At 35.3% G+C, this 24,408-nt stretch overlaps 5 protein-coding genes across 9 annotated transcripts; 1 reads left to right on the forward strand and 4 right to left on the reverse strand.

Moving 5' to 3' along the window:
- Positions 1-260: 260 nt before the first annotated feature.
- Positions 261-2,928, reverse strand: FUC1 (alpha-L-fucosidase 1). Its single transcript, XM_078306701.1, has 3 exons — positions 2,278-2,928; positions 1,622-1,858; positions 261-1,110 (listed from the first exon to the last, which is right to left on the reverse strand). The coding sequence occupies exons 1-3, from the start codon at positions 2,820-2,822 to the stop codon at positions 330-332; spliced, it is 1,563 nt and encodes a 520-aa protein (XP_078162827.1). The 5' UTR covers positions 2,823-2,928; the 3' UTR covers positions 261-329.
- Positions 2,929-3,146: 218 nt separating this feature from the next.
- On the forward strand, positions 3,147-7,124 carry LOC144557782 (uncharacterized). The gene is made up of 12 exons (XM_078306365.1): positions 3,147-3,463; positions 3,644-3,750; positions 3,831-3,899; positions 3,996-4,050; positions 4,137-4,184; positions 4,275-4,432; positions 4,739-4,977; positions 5,276-5,366; positions 5,456-5,584; positions 6,074-6,227; positions 6,368-6,462; positions 6,826-7,124. The coding sequence occupies exons 1-12, from the start codon at positions 3,205-3,207 to the stop codon at positions 7,006-7,008; spliced, it is 1,587 nt and encodes a 528-aa protein (XP_078162491.1). The 5' UTR covers positions 3,147-3,204; the 3' UTR covers positions 7,009-7,124.
- Positions 7,085-9,749, reverse strand: LOC144557783 (Mannose-P-dolichol utilization defect 1 protein). The gene is made up of 8 exons (XM_078306366.1): positions 9,582-9,749; positions 9,325-9,478; positions 9,147-9,219; positions 8,679-8,745; positions 8,508-8,567; positions 7,919-7,979; positions 7,765-7,806; positions 7,085-7,405 (listed from the first exon to the last, which is right to left on the reverse strand). The coding sequence occupies exons 1-8, from the start codon at positions 9,726-9,728 to the stop codon at positions 7,302-7,304; spliced, it is 708 nt and encodes a 235-aa protein (XP_078162492.1). The 5' UTR covers positions 9,729-9,749; the 3' UTR covers positions 7,085-7,301.
- Positions 9,750-10,410: 661 nt separating this feature from the next.
- On the reverse strand, positions 10,411-24,156 carry LOC144557785 (calcium-dependent protein kinase 29-like). Of its 4 annotated transcripts, XM_078306371.1 has the most exons (11): positions 23,645-24,151; positions 22,892-23,056; positions 22,547-22,652; positions 22,162-22,305; positions 21,919-22,071; positions 21,627-21,742; positions 21,354-21,521; positions 21,140-21,267; positions 20,937-21,036; positions 20,779-20,836; positions 10,411-10,530 (listed from the first exon to the last, which is right to left on the reverse strand). In XM_078306371.1, the coding sequence occupies exons 1-10, from the start codon at positions 24,041-24,043 to the stop codon at positions 20,789-20,791; spliced, it is 1,527 nt and encodes a 508-aa protein (XP_078162497.1). In that variant the 5' UTR covers positions 24,044-24,151; the 3' UTR covers positions 10,411-10,530; positions 20,779-20,788. The 4 variants fall into 4 exon arrangements, 3 of the variants coding, with proteins under 3 accessions (XP_078162497.1, XP_078162496.1, XP_078162498.1); XM_078306370.1 differs by lacking the exon at positions 10,411-10,530 and having other exon boundaries at positions 20,422-20,836; positions 23,645-24,150; XR_013512793.1 differs by lacking the exons at positions 10,411-10,530; positions 20,779-20,836 and having other exon boundaries at positions 21,140-21,281; positions 23,645-24,156.
- On the reverse strand, positions 10,958-14,362 carry LOC144557784 (calcium-dependent protein kinase 29-like). 2 transcript variants are annotated; one of them, XM_078306367.1, is made up of 10 exons: positions 13,845-14,362; positions 13,085-13,249; positions 12,751-12,856; positions 12,348-12,491; positions 12,105-12,257; positions 11,813-11,928; positions 11,540-11,707; positions 11,326-11,453; positions 11,123-11,222; positions 10,958-11,022 (listed from the first exon to the last, which is right to left on the reverse strand). In XM_078306367.1, exons 1-10 carry the CDS (start codon positions 14,346-14,348, stop codon positions 10,975-10,977), a joined length of 1,632 nt encoding a protein of 543 aa, XP_078162493.1. In that variant the 5' UTR covers positions 14,349-14,362; the 3' UTR covers positions 10,958-10,974. The 2 variants fall into 2 exon arrangements, with proteins under 2 accessions (XP_078162493.1, XP_078162495.1); XM_078306369.1 differs by lacking the exons at positions 12,105-12,257; positions 12,348-12,491 and having other exon boundaries at positions 13,845-14,355.
- Positions 24,157-24,408: the final 252 nt, after the last annotated feature.

Genomic DNA, 24,408 nt, shown 5'->3' on the forward strand with positions numbered 1-24,408 from the left:
ATAGGCGGTATTTCTCTTTCTTTTTGTTATTTACAAACAAATGGAATTCCATTATTGAGCTCAGCAGTAAAGTAATATGATGTTTCACAAGCCTGGGAATAAATTCAATATCATATGGTACTGTGCAAAAATAACACTGTCACACAGTGTTATTTTTAGTAAATGCCGATTGGAACTTTGCAAATTTGCATTAAAACAAACAAAAACAACCATGATGGCAATGATAATATGCAGCATAATGATATCATACTTTCTCTATGAACTACATCATGCATCTAACCAGTATCTTCCCAACATACCTCAAAAACAAACAAAATCAGAAAATATTATTACATTGCAGCTGTACTTCCAGACAAAAATTGTCCATGCCGTCGAGGCCACCGCCTTCTTCTTCTTACCACAGTACTAATTTTCAAAGATTTTTCGTCATCTTCATTCAAATCATTTGTGTTCGAAAATGAATCAACAAACAAACCAACAAAAGATATCAACGGATCCCCCCGGGCTTCATCTATAATCAACCTCAAAAACCTGGTCTCCACACTAGGAAACCGAACCAACCTCTTGTAACCAATGGTTGTGCCATTAACAATCATTTTATACTCACCATCTACAAGTGCATCCAAATGAAACCTAATGACCCGCTGACCCATTTGAATGGGTTCCTGCATTTGAAGCACATTAAATGAAATAAATTTGCCCAATTCAAGAGATAATACCCATTCCGACTGCCCCTCTTCAGGAGCCCAGTAAGAATATATACTTTCCTCGAGCACATTTGATGCATCAAATCTGGTATCGCCGTCACCACGTACACTACTTGCACACACAATTGCATTTTCTGCTTGATTTTTTGAGAAAATGGCAGTGCGAATATTTGTAAATTCCTTGAGTACTTGAAGGTCTTCGTCGGATATAAGACCGGAGGTATTTGGGGGTACATTTAATATTAAGAGACAGTTCCTGCCGACCGATTTGTAGTATATGTCAAGTAATGTTGTTGCACTTTTAGGTTTTTCTGAGCTATGCCAGAACCAGCCGGGCCTTATGGAGACGTCACACTCAGCTGGGACCCAGTTTTTCCCTTTGGGGTCGCCTTGTTTAGAATATCTAGATTTTAGAAGGAGCGGGCATCAAAGAATTAGTTTCAAAAGTTAACAAAAAGTAACTCATTTCTGAAATTCAATTCACAGATCACTGATGGCTGAAATGAGATAAATATTAATATGACATAAGACTCTGCAAACAATGGGGCCACAAAGCTTGTTTTGAATATTACAATATAAATTAGAAATAAGGAATCAGTACAAGCCTTACAATGCTATCTCCTATTTTGGTTAAAGCTACCATTTTTTAAATCTCTAATTCAACACATCAATACCTCTTTTCAGCCTTTACAATGCTAGGCCCTCCTTTTGTTAAAACTACTTTTTATACCTCTAATTCAACACGGTAATACCTCTTTTCAGCCCGTATACGTGTTTAGAGTTCTGGACATTTTTCGGTGATTATTTTCTGTGGTCAACAGTAGCCGTTAAGAATTTTAGAATACTTAAAATTGAAATCTCAAACTGGAACGAAAGACCCAACAAAGAGAGGAAAAAATATAATAAAAACTTACTCTTCGACAGTATGTCCTATTTCGACATCGCTGATGTTGAACAGAGACCAACAAGTGGAACCGGCAACTCCTGCCTCATCCCCGACCCATCTGCTGTCAGGCCCATCGTCAGAGAAAATAATCACATTTGGTTGAAGCTGATGGATTAGCTTAAACCATTGGTCAAAGTAATAATCCATGTCTTTCGCCCCCTCCCCTTTTGCTCCATCCAACCAAACCTCCTTTACTTCCCCATACCTAATACAAAGCAACCCAAAATATTAGAATTTTGAAGAAAATATTTAATTTTTCTATTGTAATATAAAAACAGCATAAAATGTAATAAAAAATAAACCAAAAGAATCTTTATTTAGGAAAGTAGGGTTTGCCTAATTCATGATCTTAATTAAATAAAAATGAAAGTTAGAGCTTAGTATGCATAGGTAGCATCAAATTGAAGGTGAAAATTGCATTAATCAATGATTTTCCAGAAAAATGAATTCTTATAAATTACAAACCTCAATGGCAGCACGAGAAACCTGATTCATAAAGAAATTAAGCTTTGACTATATAATTAGATGATGTGAACTTGAGATTAGTTGTAAAGAAACCTGATTCATAAAGGAATTAAGGTTGTGACCTAAACTAAAATTTAAAATTGATAGTTAAAAAGCCACCTTGTGAGTAATTCAGTCATCTGGCCCAGGTAATGCTCGTTGTAGTCCCGGGTGTTGCCGTAGCATGGCTCATGACGGTCCCACGGTGACAGATACAACCCGAGCTGGAGACCAAATTCCTCCGCAGCAGCTGCTAAATCTCCCACTACATCCCCTTGTCCATCCAGCCACGGGCTCGACTGCACCGAATAGTTTGTATAAGCCGACGGCCAAAGACAGAATCCATCATGGTGCTTAGTTGTTAGTACCATTCTTGCAAAGCCGGTTTGTTTTGCTATGCGGGCCCACTGCCTGGTATCAAGGGAAGCAGGGCAAAAGACAGATGGGTCGGCGTGGCCGGTGCCCCACTCGGAGTCGGTGAAGGTGTTGGGTCCGAAGTGGAGAAACATTGCCATCTCGGATTGTTGCCATGTGAGCTGGGAGGCGGTGGGGATGGGTAGAATTGGGAGAGGAGGTGGTACTAACAGGGAAGAACAATGGAGTGTGGAGATGGTGAGGAGGAGAGAGAGATGGAAACAACAACGGAGTTTGGGGCGGGGGCGCATCTAGCTAGATCAGAGGCAGCAGGCAGCAGGCAGCAGCTGTTGTTTGTCTTTGCTTTGCTTTGCTTTGCTTTAACACTCGATGGTCGATGCTGAGTTTGACTTGTCATTTTATGGATTTTAATTATTCATTATCAATCATATGTTTGTGTTTCCAAGAGAAGAGAAAGGAGGAGAGGAAGAGTAATGGTGACGACCCACTGGTCTGGGCTGGGCTGGGCTGGGCTGGGCTTGGCTTGGCTTGGCTAATGGTGTCCAATAGGCCCGGAACGATGTGGATTGAGGAGGAAAATAATTAAAAAAAAAACATACTAATAGTCAATAGAGAGAATTAGAAAGAAGTGGTGAGGCTTCCCCTTCCCTTCCCGCCCGTTGGAACGGAACCATGTGGGCCTCAAGTTCAGCTTCCGGCTGTGGTCGTGCCACTTGCTTCCCGGCTACTCCCTTCGCCATTCGCCCCCGTCGCCGTTCCCTTTTCCGGGCCGACCTCTCCTCTTCCCATAAACCCACGCAGCCAAAGAAGGTGGTTGTCGTCGGCGCTGGCTGGGCTGGCCTCGCCTCTGCTCATCACCTCATCAACCAGGGATTTGATGTAACACTGCTTCAAGCTGGAAGTGGGCCCACCGAAGAGGTCAGCTTGAGAGGTATGCAATTTTCTATGTTTACTAGTAGCAATAAATAGCTTCTGTTCAAATTGTACAAGCCATGAGGGAATGGGAATCAATGTAGCAAAGCAATAAATACCTTTTCAAAGTAATTTCAATACTAAATCAGCATGGATATTGGATATTCAAGCTATTATTAATAATTTAATTTATATATAGGATTTTGGTATCCATATCGTAACATATTCTCTCTAGTAGACGGTTTGGGTATCAAGCCTTTTACAAAGTGGATCAAAGCATCATATTTCTCACCACAGGGGCTTCAGGTACATATTATCTCCTGGGAATTTGCAATTTGCATCTCCTCCTCTTAATTGGGAACTATATTTACATTGTCATTTTATAGGTCAATTTTCCTGTTTTTCGGGATCAGCCTAAATTGCCTGCTCCTCTTGGAGCTCTTGCATATCCCCAAGTATGCCCTTTTTATTATTTGCTAATTTCTTTCAAAAAAAATTCAAATTGTGAGACATTTCTATGATTATAATTGGTCAAACATGAACTTTTGCAGTTTCCTCAACTTCCATTGGTGGATCGATTGACATCCTTTCCTCTTATTGCTGCTGGTATGCTTGTGTACTTATAAAGAGATATGTTAAACTATTTCAAAATTTCAAAAAATAACAGTCTTGATTTGTTTATTCTGATGTAGTAATTGACTTCGACAACACTGACACTGCGTGGAGGAAGTATGACACAAGTGAGGGAATTGATTCAATCACTATTTTTCAGTAAGGTCCCAGAAGTTGGAGTTATTCTCAATTTCTGATGTACGAGCTTTTACTGACAGTTACCTCAAGGGAGCTTTTTAAGCAGTACGGCTGCTCTCAGAGGCTTTATCGAGATGTTTTTGAACCGGCAGTTCAGGCAGGTTTATTTGCACCAGGAGAGCAGTGTAGTGCCGCTGCGACTTTAGGCATGTTATATTATTATATACTTTCCCATCAGGTTAGCATTATTACTTGACCAATAAGTTTTGTGCATGACTAAGATTTGCTTTGGGCCCCAAAATTTTTCACTGCATGTCCAACATAAAACCATCCTTCCCTGTTTAGACTCAGTCTACCCTACATTGCTAGTGTAACTTCCATATGCTTTCTCTTGAAACTTTTTTTTTTCCTTCTTTGACTAATACCTTAAGTGATCTACCTTTTTAATTTTTTGTGTGAATTGTTTTGTTTAATGTGGTCATATGTGTGCCTATCATAATATTACCTACAAGAAATTATGTTATTACCTTTTGCCTTTCTTCAGCAAAACTTTGATTTTGTTTTGTGCCGGGGCGAGGTTGGTGCAAAAATATTCACTCCATGGATCGAATCCTTGACCTCAAATGGCTTAAAAATTTGCAAAAACAGTGTAGCAACTGACTTAATCCTAAGCAAAGATACAGGATGTATTTCGCAAGTAGTGTGCGAAGGAGATGTGTATGAGGCAGATGCATTTGTTTTAGCTCTTGGGATCTCTTCCCTGCAATCCATCGTTCTGAGCAGGTGTCAATATTTTTGTTTAGAAATCATAAACAAAATCATGCATTCCCCTTGTAGCTAAAGAAATTGTGCATGTATACCTCAACAATATGATACTGCAACCCTCTAGGTGCCATTTATATGTTTCAAGTGAGTATATGAGATATTTCTTGTTTTGCTGGGGTATAAATGATATTTTGTAGTTTGATAGGGCTACCCAGTAAAACTATACAAGCATAAATATTTTGTGAAATATCAGTTACTTTCTGTTCGCTTTATTTTAAATTTTAGTTTATAATTTTTATTATTAACTTCCACATAGTCGTGTGTTGCAGTCACGTCAGGAGTTCTTGAATGTTCTTAAGTTGTCTACCTCTGATCTGGTCTATGTTAAACTCTGGTTTGATAAAAAGGTCAGAAATTGTTGATTTTGACAATTTTTCTCATTTCGTAAAATAGTTCTCTGTTTAACTTCTCATTTTTTTTAAAATTAAAAAATCAGGTTAATATTCCAACTGCTGCAAATGTGTGCTGCGGCATCGATGAATCAATTGCATGGACTTTTTATGATCTGAGTTCTGTTTATGATGAATACAAAGATGAACCTAATACTATCTTGGAGGCTGAATTCGTAAGTTCTTGATTTTGCATTTTATCAAAACCCAGGGTCGAGACTTTTAGATGGTAGTATAATAATGGCCTCAATGAGGATTCTGGCTTATTTATGCAATTAAGCCTCACCCGAAAAGTGTACTATAAGAAGGAAAAAAAAAATTCACTACTGAAACGTTCTTCAACCAAGAATCAATAGGTCATATAAAATCGCCTACGAAAAAAGAAAAAAAGAAAAAAAGAGGTCATATAAAATGAAAAGTGTTATAATTGGTGTATTCCATCAAAAGAGATGTGGTAGCCAATGTGCTATTGTTCAAAGTGGTGTATTTGAGCATATAAAAGGTTTGTGAGAAACAATACTAATTTACCCTGAAAGATATTTAATGACACTAGCTGCTGTGCTGAACCAGCCAATATAATTACAAAATGCAGCGTAATGATATCTGTAGATACTATCAACTGGGCTTCTGATATATCTATATATTTTTTAATTTCTGCATTGTAGTCCTGTGCCAGTGACTTGCTACCTCTGAAAGATGAGCAGATTGTTGAAAGTGCTATTGCCAAACTCACCAAATGCATGCAAGAATTTGAAGATGCAAAGGTGGTGCAACATAAAGTTGTTAGATGCCCAAAGTCCGCAACACAGTTTTCTCCAGGTAAAGTATTTTTAAACTCAGAATCATTTTCAAGCATCACACTACTTGGCCAAGTTGTTTTGAAATACTTAGGGGTACCTATAAGCATCATATTATGGTTCTTGATTACTTCTAAGTTCTAACTAGTCCATGATTCACAGGTACCTATAAGTACATGATGCGAGGTGCCACAAGCTTTCCAAATTTGTTCATGGCTGGGGATTGGATAGTTAATCGTCATGGCTCGTGGTCAAAGGTGGCTAAAGACAATGCTTTATTAGTCATTATTAGCTATTTCTTGCAATGCTACAAGTAGTTTTTTCTGATCAGTTTTGAACCGATGTGAAAAAGAGTCCAGTTATCGTAACATTGGTGATATTTCAGTATAAATACCACTACCTCCAATACCTACAGAATCGCCTTTAAACGATGAATCCAAACCGATATACTTCATAATAAAGAAGATATGATTGAACAGTTTAAATTAATTGTTTGATCACTATCCTATAAGTTTTGAAGTTGATGGCACATCGATGTCACGGTAGCCGGTGAAAAAAAAAATGGGTCACTGGCTATATTTTCTATCCTGAGACAATGATGATTGATTTTTCCATGGCAGGAGAAAGCATATGTGACGGGGCTTGAAGCTGCAAATAGAGTGATCGACTACCTTGGTGAGGGAGAATTTTCAAAAATAATATCAGTCGAGGAAGATGAGGCTCATATCGAAGCATTACGCAGCCTGAATAGAAGAGCAAATGAACTACTCACCCAACTCCCTATTTCAGAATTTTTCCTTTAGCACGAGGAGATGCAATCTTAAATCATAGTTTGTATTCCATGTACAAATAGAGTTGCAAAGCAGAATAGAGATTCTCTAAATCAAACAAATGTGAATATTAAACAAAATAGATTACTGTTAATGGGGTGGGTCTTCACAAGTAAATTAAAGAGCATACACCAACTTTGTACTCTCGCCATACCGGTAAATTACACAAGAAACCAATAAGGTCCTACACAAAGATGACCTGAAGTGGGATTTAATTATGAATTGATCTTTCGACTAAATTACATAAAACAAAAGCACATCTAGTTTTAATCCGACTTCTTATCTTTTTTCGAGACTGGCTTTCGGTAGGCGAGTATCTGGCTCAGCAGAGTGCCATTCATGATTATACCCGTGACATATCCCATAAGAACTTTCAAGTAGTTAAGGTAACAAAAAATTTAAAACAATGTATCAGGTATCCAAAGTAAGTGAGATGGCTACAAAACAAATTACAATTTTCATTTAAAATACTGCCCATCTGTGGCCCTTAGTTTCCTTGTGTGAAACAAAACTTATAAATAAAAAGAGGCAGAAATATTAGTATAATAAACAGTTCAAACATTGATTTAGTTGAAGGATTTGATATGTAACCTTAATTCCATCTAACTATGGAATTCAGAAATTGCTTTTCTGAAGCACGGAGGCCTTGCAAGTTCATCAGATATTATTTTAGATAAAGTTGTATAAATGTATCTAATGCATGCACCAATGACTTTAAAAAAAGGATACCACTTGTAGGAGCTTTCTCTTGAATACTAGTGAAAACTCTAACTGCAAATTATAGAAGACAAAATAAAGTAGCAAAAATAAGATGTAAATAAAATGATCACATCCAAAGAAAATATATAAGGACTTTGAAATTGAATGATGTAAAGAGTATTACCGAGGGAACCACCAAAGTTCATGAAACAGGTTAAAAAGCTAAGCTCCCCTGTGCTCTTATTCTGCATTAACGGAATAAAAGATAAATTCTTAATGCAGAAAGATTACATTTAACATTCAGCCAATTTAGTAACTCATTTACCTTCCAAAATATAAGAACGTAGGAACACAAGACGCACCAAAAATGAAAAAATAGCATAGGCTCAAATGACAAGTACTTCAACAGTCTCATTGGATAACTTTAACGATCAAAAGCCAAAATAACAACTCTGCCATCCTGGTAGGGTCATATAATCTATAATTCTTTTAATTGTAAATCGACTGCTCATTTGATCCAACTATAGAGGGACTGGGGAATTGGGAACATAACATTTTGGACATCTTTTGGACGAAAGATGGACCTTAAGTGGTGCAAATGATACCTCAGATCAGATGTCTTCAGAATTATTAATTAATTAATATTTCATTGTTTTACAACAACAAAAAATATGTACACAGTACTTGTGTTCTTTTAACATTTACTATGGATACAAAAAGAAAATGTGCCTCAAATGGGTAATGATATGGTATAGAAACACAAACAAACTTACAGAATAGTTCTTCCAAATTTGTGGAACTCTCGCAAAAATAAAGATGGCATGTTGACTAGCCTGCAACATGAGAAAACCACAATGTACCAATATTTATTCAATGGGTATACTGATTGATAAATTAGTAAATAACCGCGTGATACTAATTATTAAAAAGTTACAGAAGCTTACATAAAGGGCTTCAAAGAGAACAGGATCAATTCGACCTCCCAATATAGTTGGAGCTATAGCACCATATCTATTCACAGATTATTAAGAAACTTGCATGCATAAACTAAAAAAACTCAAAATTCCATTACAACCAATCTAATAAAATTGGTGCATATCTCATCTTTGTTGCAAATAAGAAAGTTTAGCATTCTTCAAATAACACCTAGATTTTTTATTTTAAAATTCTTCAATCCTGGAGTTTCTCATGTTAGCACAATTTAAAATGGTTCCCGTACCAGTACAGTAGAACCAAAACCAAGATATATAGCACAGTTCCAATTTAAGCAAAAAGTTAGTTTATAAGTAGGGCAAAGTTATTAACATATAATGGAACACACAAATTGGGACAATAAACATTAATTATCTGCAAAGATGAGAAATGTTGGATATAGTTTGCAAAAAGAAAGAGATGATAAACGGAAAGGATACAGCAAAACCACGAGCCATGTCTTCACTTTAATCGGCCCAGAAAAATAGTGAATGACAGCTACCAAAATTATGGCTGAAAGCAGAAAGCAGAAAGCAAACAAAAATGATTAAATTTGAGAAATGAATGTGATTGGGTGAGAAAATAAAACATATTATATATGCATTAAGAGTAGTTAACCTTGGATCAAGAGAAAGGCCAATTCACCATAAGCTGAGAAAGATAATCCCTTGTGAATGCAATATGCGAGGGAAATAGTGTAGCCGACAACTTCAAGCTCAAATGCTGTGACACTGAGGCCTTGAGCACTTTTGTGGTTGACAATTCTAAGAATCTAGAAGGAAAAGGACAGCAACAGGTGATCTAGTTGGTAGTTAAGCGGATAAAATAGAAAAAAGTTGAAAAAATAGAGATGATGGGAGAAGTGGAAGAGGGACCTGAGGGAGTTTGACGGTGGTGGAGGCAGCGACGATGCAGTAGCCTAGAAGCTTGGAGATAAGCGGGAGAAGGCAATCCTTGTCAGGGATCCGCTTGTCAGAGAGCGCCGCTAGAACGCACCCGAAATTCATCCCCAATATCTCCATTTCCAATTTTCTCTCTCTGAATTTTTGACGGTGGAGGAAAGGAGATGAATGAGTTAAGTTAAGTTAAGTGGGCTCTTTTAGATTGTTAGCCCAATTAGGCCTTCTTTTAAAAGCCAGCCAGCACTCAAACAGAAGAGACCGAGTTGGGCGGTCAGGCCGGCTCTTGGGCTGGTGAATGGTGATGCTTTCATTAGAGGAGATTCTGAGCATTAACGCCTCCATTGCTCTCATCAGAGCTTCTGTCATCACTCATCACTAACTCCCCGTCTGCCTCCAAGACCTCAAATTCTTTCTTTATACTGACGTAAAGGGCTTCATGTGCAAAAAGGGACAATTACAATAATTAAATCTTTTCGGTTACACCTCCATTTTAAATTAACAGACATATTAGTCAGTTCAAATTAAAAAAAAAATAAAATTAAATCACAAGTTAAATTATTAAAAGGGGTATAATTAAGAAAGTATGTTGTGGAGATTTTAGATATTATGGTGTTTTTATAAGAAAATTGAGTATTTCAAAAGTTTATACCGATCGACACACTGGAAATTTTCCCTCAAATGTATATATAATTTTCAGCTCATGGAAGAATCAATTGATTCATCATCTTATATATTGTTTCTATTCCTTTACATGATGATGAGACTCCGGAAAACAATTACACATTACAATAATATTATGATGACATCCCTGCTAGGATATTGTATCTCTTTCTCTGGCTGAAACTGAACATGAAATTTTGGAGGACTATGATTTTTCATACAACTTGTTTTCATCATACTATTGATCGGATATTGCAAATGCATATATATATATAGAGTTAGGCTGGGGTGCTATGGATAGCATAGTGGCCTCTATGCTACGGCTCAATATTCGAGTTTCCAAAATCCAAACGGTCGATCCGAACCGTTCATCTTATTCTCCATATTAATATCTGATTGGAGACCAAATTTTATAATTTTCTGAATTTTTTTACTATTTATTAATCCACTTTGAAAATCGCTAATCCAACGGTTTTACTGTTTTGTGCAGCCACCGTTGGATCAACAATTTTGTAAAATACTTAATAAATAGTAAAAAAATTCAGAAAAATGTAAAATTTGGTCTCCAAGCAGATATTAATATGGAGAATAAGATGAACGGTTCGGATCGACCGTTTGGATTTTGAAAACTCGAATATTGAGCCGTAGCATAGAGGCCACTATGCTATCCATAGCACCCCAGCCTAACTCATATATTTATATAGCCTCATCTCCTCATCATATTGACAAATTCTTCGTAACTGATGATGCCATCCTGCCAATTCAGTAACAGAAAGAAGGATTAAAAGTTGTAAACTAGCATAATTAATGCATTATCAAATTGTTGTTTCTAATAATTAGTCAATTAATCATACCTTATCCGTATCGACATCGTCCAGTACTTCACTTATAGTTGTTTCATCACCCATTCCATATTTTGTCATGGCTTGACTCAGTTCATCTCTTGTAATGTACCTGGTAAACACAATGAAAAGTCTTTTAATTAATCTTCCATTGGCAACGGTAATAAAATAATTAGAAATGCATGAAAGTACAAGTTAAATTTCATTGTGCTTACCCATTTCGATCTTTGTCAAAATAATCAAATGCCTTTCTCAGATTCCCCTCGTCATCAAGCTTATGTCGATGCATCATGGCAGTTGTGAACTCAATGTAATCTATGGCCCCACTCCTGTCCACGTCAGCCTGAGAAAACAACACTATAAGTATTCAGCAATGCTAGTTTTATACTCAAATTAATAACAATAAATGCTGAAAACTCGAATTCGTACTGCATCCAAGAGCTGTCTCACTTCCCCTTCGGCTAGCTGTGAACCCAATCTCGACAAACCAATTTTCAATTCCTCAAATGTAATTGTGCCACTACCATCTGTGTCCATGTTTTTAAACATTTGTTTCAATCCTTTTGAATCCTCCTCTGAGAGGCTCTCAGCTATCACCTACAAAAATAACAGAATACCGCAAGAATGAACTCTTGGAAAAATCTCACAAAATAATAATTATAATAATAATATACGGTTTAAATTTAAGTGTTCGTAGCCAACCTTAAGTGCTAGTTTCTTTAATTTGTTCGTTGCCCGGAATTGTTTCATTCTCGCAAGAACCGCGCTATGAATAGGCTTGCTAGAAGCAACTCCACCTTCTCTCAGCCACGGGTGCTCTACATACTCATTTAAGCTAAATTAATATTATCATAATTTATAAATAATAATGGCAATAAGAAAATACAACATTTGAAGTGTGCATCTTATTTTTTTTTTATTTCTATGTAATTTTTAAACAATAATTTTTGGACAAACTATGGTGAATTTGTTGTATATTAATTCCTATACTAACCAAGAGCTTCCGCAGCAGTAAGTCGTCTCTTCGGATCTTTTGTTAGCATTTTTCTGATGAGATCCTTCGCATCATTTGAAATAGAAGGCCATGGTGCGCTACGCAAATCTACTTCTGAATGTAGGATGGCATCAAAGATCCCTTTCTCTGTGTCTGTTTTGGTTAAACAAATTAAAAACTCACTAATTATTGTTTGAATTGATTAGTTTTGAGAATTGAATTTAGGTAAATGACTTTAGGTACCTGCCCAAAATGGAGGCACACCCGATAAAAGGATGTATAAGATGATGCCAGCGCTCCATACATCGATCTCTTTCCCGTAGTTTCTTTGTAATACCTCTGGTGCAACATAATAGGCACTACCTACAACATCTCTGTATGTTTTGCCTGAAAATAATCTTAAATATATTCAATATAATCTTCGCCAGTTAAAATTTACGTTATACGTGTTGCATTCCCAGTAGTAACTATTTGCAATACCAGTTACAGGTACATATGCCTTTTGCTGCCTGGGTGGTACAGAGCAACTGGCTCAGTAGCTTTCCAAAGTGTTTTTTTTATATCATTTTACAAACCAATAATATTATTTTATAGAAAAAGAAATTATAAAAGAAAATTTATCTTTTAAGTTAACATATATATTTACCTTCCTCAATAAAAACAGAGAGCCCAAAACCAGTAGCCTTGAGCTCAGAATCTTCATCTTTGCTCACATGCAGGAAGTTCTCAGGCTTCAGATCACGGTGCATTACCTGTTGCGAAACATTCATGCCAACTCAATTAACCCCATAATACAATAATTAATCATAAATAAAACCAAAGAAAAAAATAAAATAAAAACTTTTTTTTTTCTGGAAATTACCAAATATTATTGGTCATAATTTTTGTCATGACATTTTTTTCGGGAATCATCTTTATTTATAAATGATTGAAAATCAGATGAGGTTTATAGAAATTAAAAAAAAAGGAAAGTTGTTTACCCCCATGAAGTGGCAAACGTGCACCACTGTGACAATATCCCGAAAAACTGCAGCCGCCTTTTGCTCGGTGTATCCACCTTTCTTGGCTGCTATTCTGTCAAAAAGCTCCCCTCCTGAGCACAATTCCATCACCAGATATACGTTCTCTGTATCCTCATATGCCCCCTTTAGTTAATTAAAATTATGTCAATGGAAAATCTTTAACAGTATTTACATCTCTCATGCATGGTTTGAACTTTTGAAAAATTACAAGTGTTTTGCAAAGTTTCTAATTTACATCTTTAAGTCTAAGAAACATTTTATCTTTTTAATTGAAATTGCGGGTAAAGATATTGACAGATCTTTTTTGAATTCATGCAGTGCACGACCAATAGAGAAAATGATTAACTATATGATTGGTGCGCTGCATGAAGCCAAACTATTTCTGTCAATATATTTACCCGAAATTGTTATGATAAGAAAGTAGAGTATGGTATGCTGCAAATAAAAATGGAAAGTTAAACACCACAATTGCACTGGGTATCGAACTGGTCATTTTTTTAATGAAAGGTTTAACAGGTTTCTTTAGTATATATAAAAAAAAAAGTAAAAAAATGAGATATCAACTATCAAGTCAAACAAGGTAGTAAAGCTAACACAATTTGGGATGGTCAATGTAGTCCCAAAATAATACCAAAAATATTATTATTTGGTATTTGTAGAAAATTTAATTGCCTTACTAATTAAATAAGTAAAATTTTGTTAGATGTAGTTGTAGCACCTTGAACTCCACCACATTTTGCTGTCCGCTCAAATGTTGCAATATCATCACTTCCCTTCTCATGTCATCAACGTCTCGTTTGCTAATAAGTTTTCTTTTCGCAACCGATTTGCACGCGTACTTCTGCCCTCTTGCCCGATCAGTGCACAGGTATGTGATGCCGAACTGTTCTCGGCCAAGCTCCCTATCTAAGATGAAGAGAGATGAAATATCAACCATTGGCTTTTGGAATATGGATCCTATTCGGCTTGTCAAGGGGACATTTGTAAATGATGACGAAGAAGGGTTTGGCTTTTGAAAGGAAGAAGGAAGCGGCAGCGGTGCTGCGTGGCCGGGCTTGGAGGGGCCTTCAGTGATTGGTATATCATATGTTGATGGTCTTGAGAAACAATGACCCATGATAGATTGGTTGAGAGAGAGAGAGAGAGACCTTCCTTTCCTTTTTAGGTGGTTTCTTAAGGTATGAACATTATTTCTCTTTGTGGTATAATGTAATATACGCATGCATTACTATAAGAGAGGAATTTATTCAAAGTTTTGGAGCAGGAAACGTAGTGACAGCATGTAAATAGGAAGAAAAGAAAGGTAACGATTCAAAGTGTGCTGTTGGATAACGCAAAGGCCAATTATTCTCCACTGATGCTGAAAAAAGAGAAATTTGGGGTCCTCACTCAAAAAAGAAAATGCAATATTTGCTGGTGTTCTTTCATATGAGCTTTAAATCATTGTTTGGTTCTTAAGCTACGGTTAACAAATCTTAAAAAATATATTTAAATTTAGGTTTGACACTCTATTAGAATCAATTTATATAATTAATTATATGTCAGCCTTTTGGATTGGCACGTATTTGTTATATATCAGTACATAATTTTGCACAGAGCAATATATACCTTGTTACTTGTGAATTTACATTTGGGTAATTTTGTTATGTTGGATTTATTGTCAATCTCGTTAGATTTAATGCCAACATTGAGCATATATATAATTTAATTATGAATTGTTTACTATCATATATGGTTGTCAATTATAATAATTAAATAAGATAATAGACAATTAATATATTCATTATGATGTGGTTCATAAATGTATAAAACAATTTAGATAAATATCAAATCATTGATTGACTGATTTAAAAATTTACAATTCAGAAAAATATATTTTCAGAGGTCAAAAAACTGCCTTTATAAAGGGTTGTGTAGTCCACACGGATATCGATGCAGTCGCACAGTTTTTGATGTGACAACACATTATACCTTTTTCAAATTGGCATATAACCATAAATGTTATTATATAAGGATTGGTACCCAAGGCATAAGGTAACCAAGAAAAGCACAAAAATTGAATATCTCTATTATATTATTAAGCACGTTGGGTGTCCGATCCGTCAACAGCTATGATTAAAAAATGAAACTTTGGATTTGATCTCAGCCCTCCAATTACATAATTTGTCTTCTTTTGATTAAATGCATCTGTTTTATGTATAGAATTCTAAATTTAGTTAAAAACATACTCACCACATGTGTTGCCACACGATACGTTACAATTAAAATTGAACAAACTCTGAAATTTAGCGATATATTTATCCGTTTTTTTTTTTTTTTTGTTTCCATATTTCTCCTCATCAATTGAGAAGACTCCACCTTCTATTTTCTTATTTCTTTGTTTCCTTCTCCTTCGTTTTTATACGAATCACAATGAAAATCAATTATTTTATTTCCTTATTTCTCTTTTTTTTATTTCTATACATATTGTTGTGGGCAATTTATAATATATTTCCAATATATAATATATAAATGCGTGTGTGTGTATTATAAGTTGGAAACAAAGAAGAATATAAATTGGAAACAAAGAAGAATATAAATTGAAACGTGTGTGTGAATATATATTTCTTTTATAATATGTGTATGTGTATATATATCCTATACATACATACGATAACACTTTTTATTTATGTTTTTTGATATCATATTATATGTCGATATTGAATTGTTGTATGATATTTGATATTAGATTTGAATCGAGATATTATTTGATATCATTGGTATTTAAAAATAAAGAATCATCATATCATCAAATTGTTATCAGAGATCACGATTAAAGTTAATTAAAAATATAGAATCATATAATTTTTTTTATTAACATGTGTCTTAATTTTTGAATAATAATTATTATTTTCATTGATATTTTTTTCTTATAGTATGTCCCCGTTGCAACGCACGGGTATGATACTAGTAAGTTTTTATCTTAAGAAAAATATAGTTATGTATGTCTTCTTTTTTTCTTCTACCATAAAAAATAGAGAAGATAAATATTGTTCACACAAAAGTGTAGGGTACAAAGTTTCAGTACAGCAAGCTGTACCTTTTCAACCTTGACTTGTACTTCTGATTCGGACTACAAGTGCATAGTCCTATCATATAGTATAATCAGGTATCGATCTAAGGGACGGTTCAAGTATCAACCAGATTCTACCTAAATTAATTAAAAACTAGAAGTTGGAAAAGTTGGTTTGGTTTGTTTAAATTCTTAAATTCAATAACAATAATTAAAATGACAGAAAGTAAATTAACTTGGTTTAAATCAATGATAAAAAGGCGTTTCCAGGGTTTCAGACTCATTTAAGTTTTGCCTCTCAGTCCCTGACACTGGCCATACAGCTTCCTGTACAGGTCGTATCAGGTTACACGAGCCGTACAGCTTCCTGTCCGGTCCGGTCCGTACTGACTTCGAGTTAATGCACCAAATACATTTTTTTTGTGTTGTTCCTTTGTGTAGGGTTTTACTGACCAGACCTAATGTTTCTAAACCTCAACCGTTGTATTTTGGTTTATTAACTTGGTATAGAGTTGCAATATCTACCCTCTTACACCTTGTTTGGATGGAGAGTAGAGGAAGGGAGGGAATGGAAAGGAACAAAAACTTTCCGTTGAATCGTGTTTGGTTCATAAAATTATGTCGGAGGTGAAGGGTACAGGAGGTGAAAGGTTTAATCCTGTATCATTATAATTAATAGGATCGGTTTCCCTCCCAAATTGGGGTGTAACGGATGGAAAGAAATTTTGTTACAAATATTTTTAGAAAAAATAATACAAATGCCCAGCCTTATATCTTACATATATAATTCTCATAGAAGATTTTTTCCTTAAACCTACAACAGTCACCAAATTTCTTATTAACCTCCTAACTTTTAATCAACCAAACAAGAAATAAGACGGAAAGGAAAGTTAAATTTATTTTATCTCATTAATCATCCAAACACGAAGATATTAAATATGTTAATCTTCCTTTCTATTCCATTCCATTCCCTTCTATTATTTACCTCCCATTCTTTCCTCTACTCTCCATCCAAACAGAGCGTTAGGATTCTTAACCTCAACTTTCGTATGTTGGTTTCGTTTCCTAGTTACTTGTTTGGTATACTAAGGGTAACCTCTTATCCGTCGATAAGAGGAAATGTTCACCTTTCGGCTACTACTTGGTTTGACCTTTTGGGTCACTAATCCTACCTCATGTACTTAGTTTGGTCGAGATATTATAAGGGTTGTAATGCGCTATAGACGTGGCTATTCATCTATTGGCAAACCAATAATAATCAAACAATTTCTGCTAAGCAATTACAATCAAACACAATCAAGCAAACACAAATTTCAACACAAAAATTCCAATATCCAATATCCAACATGCAAAACAAAACATTCGATTACATCCTAACCCTAGAAACTAAGAAATCTACTCAAATATGGTTCTAGAACAAATAACACAGATAAAGTGAAGAGAAATCATGATAAAACCCAAAGATGAAGAAGATCCACAACAAAACTCGCGTCTTTTGCTTCTCAACTTCGCCTCCAAGCAATAGCCGCCAATTCAAAACCCTAGTAATGCTTCTCTGCTCCATAATGAGCTCTCAGGTACAAGAAATCCCGTATATATCCATCTCTGGCCGACCTTCCTTCATTAGACCTTGTTTCCAGATTCTGGATCTATTTTTGGATTTGTCTGGTACGGCCCGGACAGGATCCTGTCCGACCCGTACAACTGTGTTTCTTCGGAGGTCGAGTCAGCGGTCGGACTGGTGATCATATCGAGGTTGGTATGGACCGGACAACATCTTGTACGGGTCGTGTAGAAATTTCCCAAATCTAGATTTCTCCTCGATTTTGCCTGAATCCTGCAAAATAAGAACAAACTTGCAGCAGTACCATATTATATAGATATTCAATGAATTACGACCGATTTAATGGTTCTAAACACAGGTTTTGGTACAAAATATGGGTTGGAAAGTAGATAGGATTACGAGATATCAAATATATTAGGAAATTTGGAGATAATTTCTCAAGGGCCACACCTTGCTGTCTTGAAAGACTTATTCCTCGACCCGACGACAAAAGAAGAGAATGACTTCTTGCCATTGAAGACTTATCTCATGCTCACGGAGACGGCTTGTTCTAGTATGGCTTTGGTTATTACATGACAAACAAACAATATGAAATCAGATATTATGTTCCGCACTTATAATTTATATTTTGGGTTTCTTTGGCATTGGATGGTCTTTAGGTTAAAGTGGGGAACTGTTTCTTCTTCCCGGAGTGTAAGTGTTTGATCCTTAGACGAGATGTAATTGATTAATCTCTAGATAAGACGTAATTGTTTGACCTTTATGATTCCCAACATGTTTTACTAATTAAAAAAAATAATATTTACATTTAGCTTTGGCACTCTAGAAGAATTCAATCTTGCAAAATAATTGCACAATTAATCTTTATTGATCGGTCAATCGTTTACATTACAAATTTTTTTTATGTTAAATAAAAGACATTGATTTATTTTTTAGAGCTGATACGGAAGCAACCAGTAAGGCTGAGTATATCCTCTGAGTTATCTCAATTTTTGTGTGATCAACGTGTCCGGTGCCTATTCGAAGATAGCGCAGGGTGGCTCTATTGTGCTTTGAGATTCGTGCAGAATGTATTCGAATGATTGAGATTTTCCAAAAAAAAAAAATGCAAAAGTTGAGATATCTCAGAGGATGCGAATTCCTTGCTGCAGTGGATGAAGTCCTTTTCTATTAAAATTACTTTTCATAAAATGATAACACTAAATAAAAGTTTCACATAAAATGATAACCTGCTATTATATTGCAGATATTGTTGAGTAGATTATGATCCACTATATATTTCATGGCTGTCTCATTCTCAGTCCTTGTAGTTGTAGGTCAACGTACAAACAAACTTCATTCTCTGAAATGAAATAAAATGAATAATAGTAACATATATAACATATATAACATGTGTTGGAGCCTTTCACTTCTCATTCATTAAATTGTGATACCTGGGACTCTGGATGCCAGTGGAAGCCCTTTCAGTATCAAGGAGGAAAGCGCAAAAGTAAATAAATAAGTAAATAATCAGTAATAAAAATTAAATAGAAGAAAAACAATATAAAAGCAAAAAAAATTACAAAAAAATGCATGTATGAACAAATTGCCCTGTATATAAGATAGGAATATTTAATCCAGATAACAACTACCAGGTGTACAATAATAAATGTGTTTACAACTTTAAAAAACTAAAAATGAAAATAAAATACATAATCACTGCTCTCAACGAATAAGAAGTGAACCTTAATTTGCAATACTTCAACCACATTTCAGTCTCTTCTTTGATATCCCGTGCTAGTAGCCACAAAGGTTTCCATTGTCGACCAAAAATAGAGATGATGGGAGAAGTCGAAGACCTGAGGGAGTTTGATGTTGGTGGAGGTAGCGACGATGCAGTAGCCTAGAAGCTTCAAGATAAGCGGGAGAAGACGATCCTTGTCAGGAATCCGCTTGTCAGAGAGCGCCGCTAGAATGGACCCGATATTCATCCACAATAACTCCATTTCCACCATCTCTCTCTCTTTTTCTCTGAATCTGCCCGGTGATATGGGAGGAGATGAATGAGCAATTGCCAATTGAGCAGAGGGACAATACCAAGTTAAGTGGGCTGATAGATACATAGATAGAGCCCGGTTTTAGATTGTTAGCCCAATTAGGCCTTTATGTGGCTTTGGACTTTATAGCCTCTTTAAAAGTACTCAAACAAGTAGATAGATAGATAGATAGATAGATAGATAGATAGATTCTCTGAGTCAAACCATGAACCATCCCATGCATCATGAGTATATATGTATCCTCTGATATAGGCTTAGATAGATTCTCAAACTCGAACATGAACATGAAATTTATTTTTTTTGTGAAATTTTGGAGAAAGGAGGTAACAAATTCTTTGTTTATACTGAGGTATCCTTTAATTATTCCAAAGGGCGTCATGTGCAAAAATGGACAATTACAATAATTAAATTTTTGGGTTACACCTCCATTTAAAATTAATAGACATATTAGTCAGTTCAAATTTTAGAAAAATTAAATTAGAAGTTAAATAATTAAAAAGGATATAAGAAAGTATGTTGTTAAGTTTTTGTGGAGATTTTAGATATTATGGTGTTTTCATAAGAAAATTGAGTATTTCAAAAGTTTATACGGACACATTGGAAATTTTCCCTGAAATGTATATATAATTTTCAGCTCATGGAAGAATCAATTGATTCATCATCTTATTGTTTCTATTACATGATGAGACTCCGGAAAACAATTACACATTACAATAATTTTATGATGACATCCCTGCTAGGATTGATACGCAAATATTTCTCCTTTTAAGGGGGGTTTACACAGTGAATATTGTCTCTCTTTCTTTTTTTGATATCCAGGTAGCAACTACCAGTTGAATATTGTATCTCTTTCTTTTTTTTGATATCCAGGTAGCAACTACCAGTTGAATATTGTATCTCTTTCTCTGACTGAAACTGAAACTTCCCACAATGATTTTTCATGCAACTAATTGTTTTCATCAAACTATTGATCGGATATTACAAATGCATATATATATGTATATATAGCCTCATCTCCTCATCATATTAACAAATTCTTCGTAACTGATGATGCCATCCTGCCAATTCAGTAACAGAAAGAAGGATTAAAAGTTGTAAACTAGCATAATTAATGCATTATCAAATTGTTGTTTCTAATAATTAGTCAATTAATCATACCTTATCCGTATCGACATCGTCCAGTACTTCACTTATAGTTGTTTCATCACCCATTCCATATTTTGTCATGGCTTGACTCAGTTCATCTCTTGTAATGTACCTGGTAAACACAATGAAAAGTCTTTTAATTAATCTTCCATTGGCAACGGTAATAAAATAATTAGAAATGCATGAAAGTACAAGTTAAATTTCATTGTGCTTACCCATTTCGATCTTTGTCAAAATAATCAAATGCCTTTCTCAGATTCCCCTCGTCATCAAGCTTATGTCGATGCATCATGGCAGTTGTGAACTCAATGTAATCTATGGCCCCACTCCTGTCCACGTCAGCCTGAGAAAACAACACTATAAGTATTCAGCAATGCTAGTTTTATACTCAAATTAATAACAATAAATGCTGAAAACTCGAATTCGTACTGCATCCAAGAGCTGTCTCACTTCCCCTTCGGCTAGCTGTGAACCCAATCTCGACAAACCAATTTTCAATTCCTCAAATGTAATTGTGCCACTACCATCTGTGTCCATGTTTTTAAACATTTGTTTCAATCCTTTTGAATCCTCCTCTGAGAGGCTCTCAGCTATCACCTACAAAAATAACAGAATACCGCAAGAATGAACTCTTGGAAAAATCTCACAAAATAATAATTATAATAATAATATACGGTTTAAATTTAAGTGTTCGTAGCCAACCTTAAGTGCTAGTTTCTTTAATTTGTTCGTTGCCCGGAATTGTTTCATTCTCGCAAGAACCGCGCTATGAATAGGCTTGCTAGAAGCAACTCCACCTTCTCTCAGCCACGGGTGCTCTACATACTCATTTAAGCTAAATTAATATTATCATAATTTATAAATAATAATGGCAATAAGAAAATACAACATTTGAAGTGTGCATCTTATTTTTTTTTTATTTCTATGTAATTTTTAAACAATAATTTTTGGACAAACTATGGTGAATTTGTTGTATATTAATTCCTATACTAACCAAGAGCTTCCGCAGCAGTAAGTCGTCTCTTCGGATCTTTTGTTAGCATTTTTCTGATGAGATCCTTCGCATCATTTGAAATAGAAGGCCATGGTGCGCTAAGTAAATCTACATCTGAATGTAGGATGGCATCAAAGATCCCTTTCTCTGTGTCTGTTTTGGTTAAACAAATTAAAAACTCACTACTTATTGTCTGAATTGATTAGTTTTGAGAATTGAATTTAGGTAAATGACTTTAAGTACCTGCCCAAAAAGGAGGCACACCCGATAAAAGGATGTATAAGATGATGCCAGCGCTCCATACATCGATCTCTTTCCCGTAGTTTCTTTGTAATACCTCTGGTGCAACATAATAGGCACTACCTACAACATCTCTGTATGTTTTGCCTGAAAATAATCTTAAATATATTCAATATAATCTTCGCCAGTTAAAATTTACGTTATACGTGTTGCATTCCCAGTAGTAACTATTTGCCTTTTGCTGCCTGGGTGGTACAAAGCAACTGGCTCAGTAGCTTTCCAAAGTGTTTTTTGTTTGTTTATATCATTTTACAAACCAATAATATTATTTTGAAGAAAAGGATATTATAAAAGAAAATTTATCTTTTAAGTTGACATATATATTTACCTTCCTCAATAAAAACAGAGAGCCCAAAATCAGTAGCCTTGAGCTCAGAATCTTCATCTTTGCTCACATGCAGGAAGTTCTCAGGCTTCAGATCACGGTGCATTACCTGTTGCGAAACATTTATGCCAACTCAATGCTTCGAGTCTCAATAACCCCACAATACAATAATTAATCATAAATAAAACCAAAGAAAAAAATTACTTTTTTTTTTTCTGGAAATCACCAAAAATTATTGGTAATAATTTTTCTCATGACATATTTTTTCGGGAATCATATATCTTTATTTATAAATGATTGAAAATCAGATGAGGTTTATAGAAATTAAAAAAAAGGAAAGTTGTTTACCCCCATGAAGTGGCAAACGTGCACCACTGTGACAATATCCCGACAAACTGCAGCCGCCTTTTGCTCGGTGTATCCACCTTTCTTGGCTGCTATTCTGTCAAAAAGCTCCCCTCCTGAGCACAATTCCATCACCAGATATACGTTCTCTATATCCTCATATGCCCCCTTTAGTTAATTAAAATTATGTCAATGGAAAATCTTTAACAGTATTTACATCTAACATGCATGGTTTTAACTTTGGAAAATTACAAGTGTTTTGCAAAGTCTCTAATTTACATCTTTAAGTCTAAGAAACATTTTATCTTTAGTTGAAATTGCGGGTAAAGATGTTGACAGATCTTTTTTCAATTCATGCAGTGCACGACCAATAGAGAAAATGAATAAGTATATGATTGGTGCGCTGCATGAAGTCAAACTAGTTCTGTGACTATATTTATCCGAAATTGTTATAATAAGAAAGTAGGGTATGGTATGCTGCATATAAAAATGGAAAGTTAAACATCACAATTGCACTGGATATCGAACTGGTCCTTTTTTTTAATGAAAGGTCTGACAGGTTTCTTTAGTATATAAAAAAAATGGTAAAAAAACGAAATATCAACTATAAAGACAAATAAGGTAGTAAAGCTAACACAATTTGGGATGGTCAATTGCTGCCACAAAATAATACCAAAAATATTATTATTTGGTATTTGTAGAAAATTTAATTGCCTTATTAAATAAGTAAAATTTTGTTAGATGTAGTTGTAGCACCTTGAACTCCACCACATTTGGCTGTCCGCTCAAATGTTGCAATATCATCACTTCCCTTCTCATGTCATCAACGTCTCGTTTGCTTGTAAGTTTTCTTTTTGCAACTGATTTGCATGCGTACTTCTGCCCCCGGGCCCGATCAGTGCACAGGTATGTGATTCCGAACTGTCCTCGTCCAAGCTCCTTGTCTAAGATGAAGAGAGATGAAATATCAACCATTGGCTTTTGGAATATAGATCCTATTCGGCTTGTCAAGGGGCCATTTGTAAATGATGACGAAGAAGGGTTTGGCTTTTGAGAGGAAGAAGGAAGCGGCGACGGTGCTGCGTGGCCAGGCTTGGAGGGGCCTTCAGTGATTGGTATATCGTATGTTGATGTTCTTGAGAAACAATGACCCATGATAGATTGGTTGAGAGAGAGAGAGAGAGAGAGAGAGAGAGAGAGAGAGAGACCTTCCTTTCCTCTTTAGGTGGTTTCTTAAGGTATAAACATTATTTTTTCTTTGGTATAATATACGCATGCATTACTATATATATATATAAGAGAGGAATTTATTCAAAGTTTTGGAGCAGGAAACTTAGCGACAGGATGTAAACGGGGAGAGAAGAAAGGTAACGATTCAAAGTGTGCTGTTGGATAACGCAAAGGCCAATTATTCTCCACTGATGCTTGATGCTGAAAAAAGAGAGATTTGGGGTCCCCACTCAAAAAAGAAAATGCAATATTTGCTGGTATTCTTTCATATGAGCTTTAAATCATCTAAT

This window comes from Carex rostrata, chromosome 8 (genome assembly GCF_964058835.1).
Source record: "Carex rostrata chromosome 8, lpCarRost1.2, whole genome shotgun sequence".
Taxonomy (NCBI): Eukaryota; Viridiplantae; Streptophyta; class Magnoliopsida; order Poales; family Cyperaceae; genus Carex; species Carex rostrata.

Excerpts from the sequence above, each read along its gene's own strand:
- FUC1 (XM_078306701.1), bottom strand. The coding sequence starts at position 2,822 with ATGCGCCCCCGCCCCAAACTCCGTTGTTGTTTCCATCTCTCTCTCCTC. Across the intron at positions 1,859-2,277 it reads ATGACTGAATTACTCACAAG|GTATGGGGAAGTAAAGGAGG; the intron begins GTGGCTTTTTAA and ends GCTTTGTATTAG. Across the intron at positions 1,111-1,621 it reads ATAGGACATACTGTCGAAGA|ATATTCTAAACAAGGCGACC; the intron begins GTAAGTTTTTAT and ends TCTAAAATCTAG.
- LOC144557784 (XM_078306367.1), bottom strand. The coding sequence starts at position 14,348 with ATGCGTATATTACATTATACCACAAAGAGAAATAATGTTCATACCTTA. Across the intron at positions 12,492-12,750 it reads CTCTGTTTTTATTGAGGAAG|GCAAAACATACAGAGATGTT; the intron begins GTAAATATATAT and ends GATTATTTTCAG. Across the intron at positions 11,708-11,812 it reads TAAAGAAACTAGCACTTAAG|GTGATAGCTGAGAGCCTCTC; the intron begins GTTGGCTACGAA and ends TTATTTTTGTAG.
- LOC144557783 (XM_078306366.1), bottom strand. The coding sequence starts at position 9,728 with ATGGAGATATTGGGGATGAATTTCGGGTGCGTTCTAGCGGCGCTCTCT. Across the intron at positions 9,479-9,581 it reads CCACCGTCAAACTCCCTCAG|ATTCTTAGAATTGTCAACCA; the intron begins GTCCCTCTTCCA and ends TTTTCCTTCTAG. Across the intron at positions 7,980-8,507 it reads AAATTTGGAAGAACTATTCT|AATAAGAGCACAGGGGAGCT; the intron begins GTAAGTTTGTTT and ends CCGTTAATGCAG.
- LOC144557785 (XM_078306371.1), bottom strand. The coding sequence starts at position 24,043 with ATGGGTCATTGTTTCTCAAGAACATCAACATACGATATACCAATCACT. Across the intron at positions 23,057-23,644 it reads CAAATGTGGTGGAGTTCAAG|GGGGCATATGAGGATATAGA; the intron begins GTGCTACAACTA and ends AATTAACTAAAG. Across the intron at positions 22,653-22,891 it reads ACGTTTGCCACTTCATGGGG|GTAATGCACCGTGATCTGAA; the intron begins GTAAACAACTTT and ends GTTTCGCAACAG.
- LOC144557782 (XM_078306365.1), top strand. The coding sequence starts at position 3,205 with ATGTGGGCCTCAAGTTCAGCTTCCGGCTGTGGTCGTGCCACTTGCTTC. Across the intron at positions 3,900-3,995 it reads GAGCTCTTGCATATCCCCAA|TTTCCTCAACTTCCATTGGT; the intron begins GTATGCCCTTTT and ends GAACTTTTGCAG. Across the intron at positions 5,367-5,455 it reads AACTCTGGTTTGATAAAAAG|GTTAATATTCCAACTGCTGC; the intron begins GTCAGAAATTGT and ends TTAAAAAATCAG.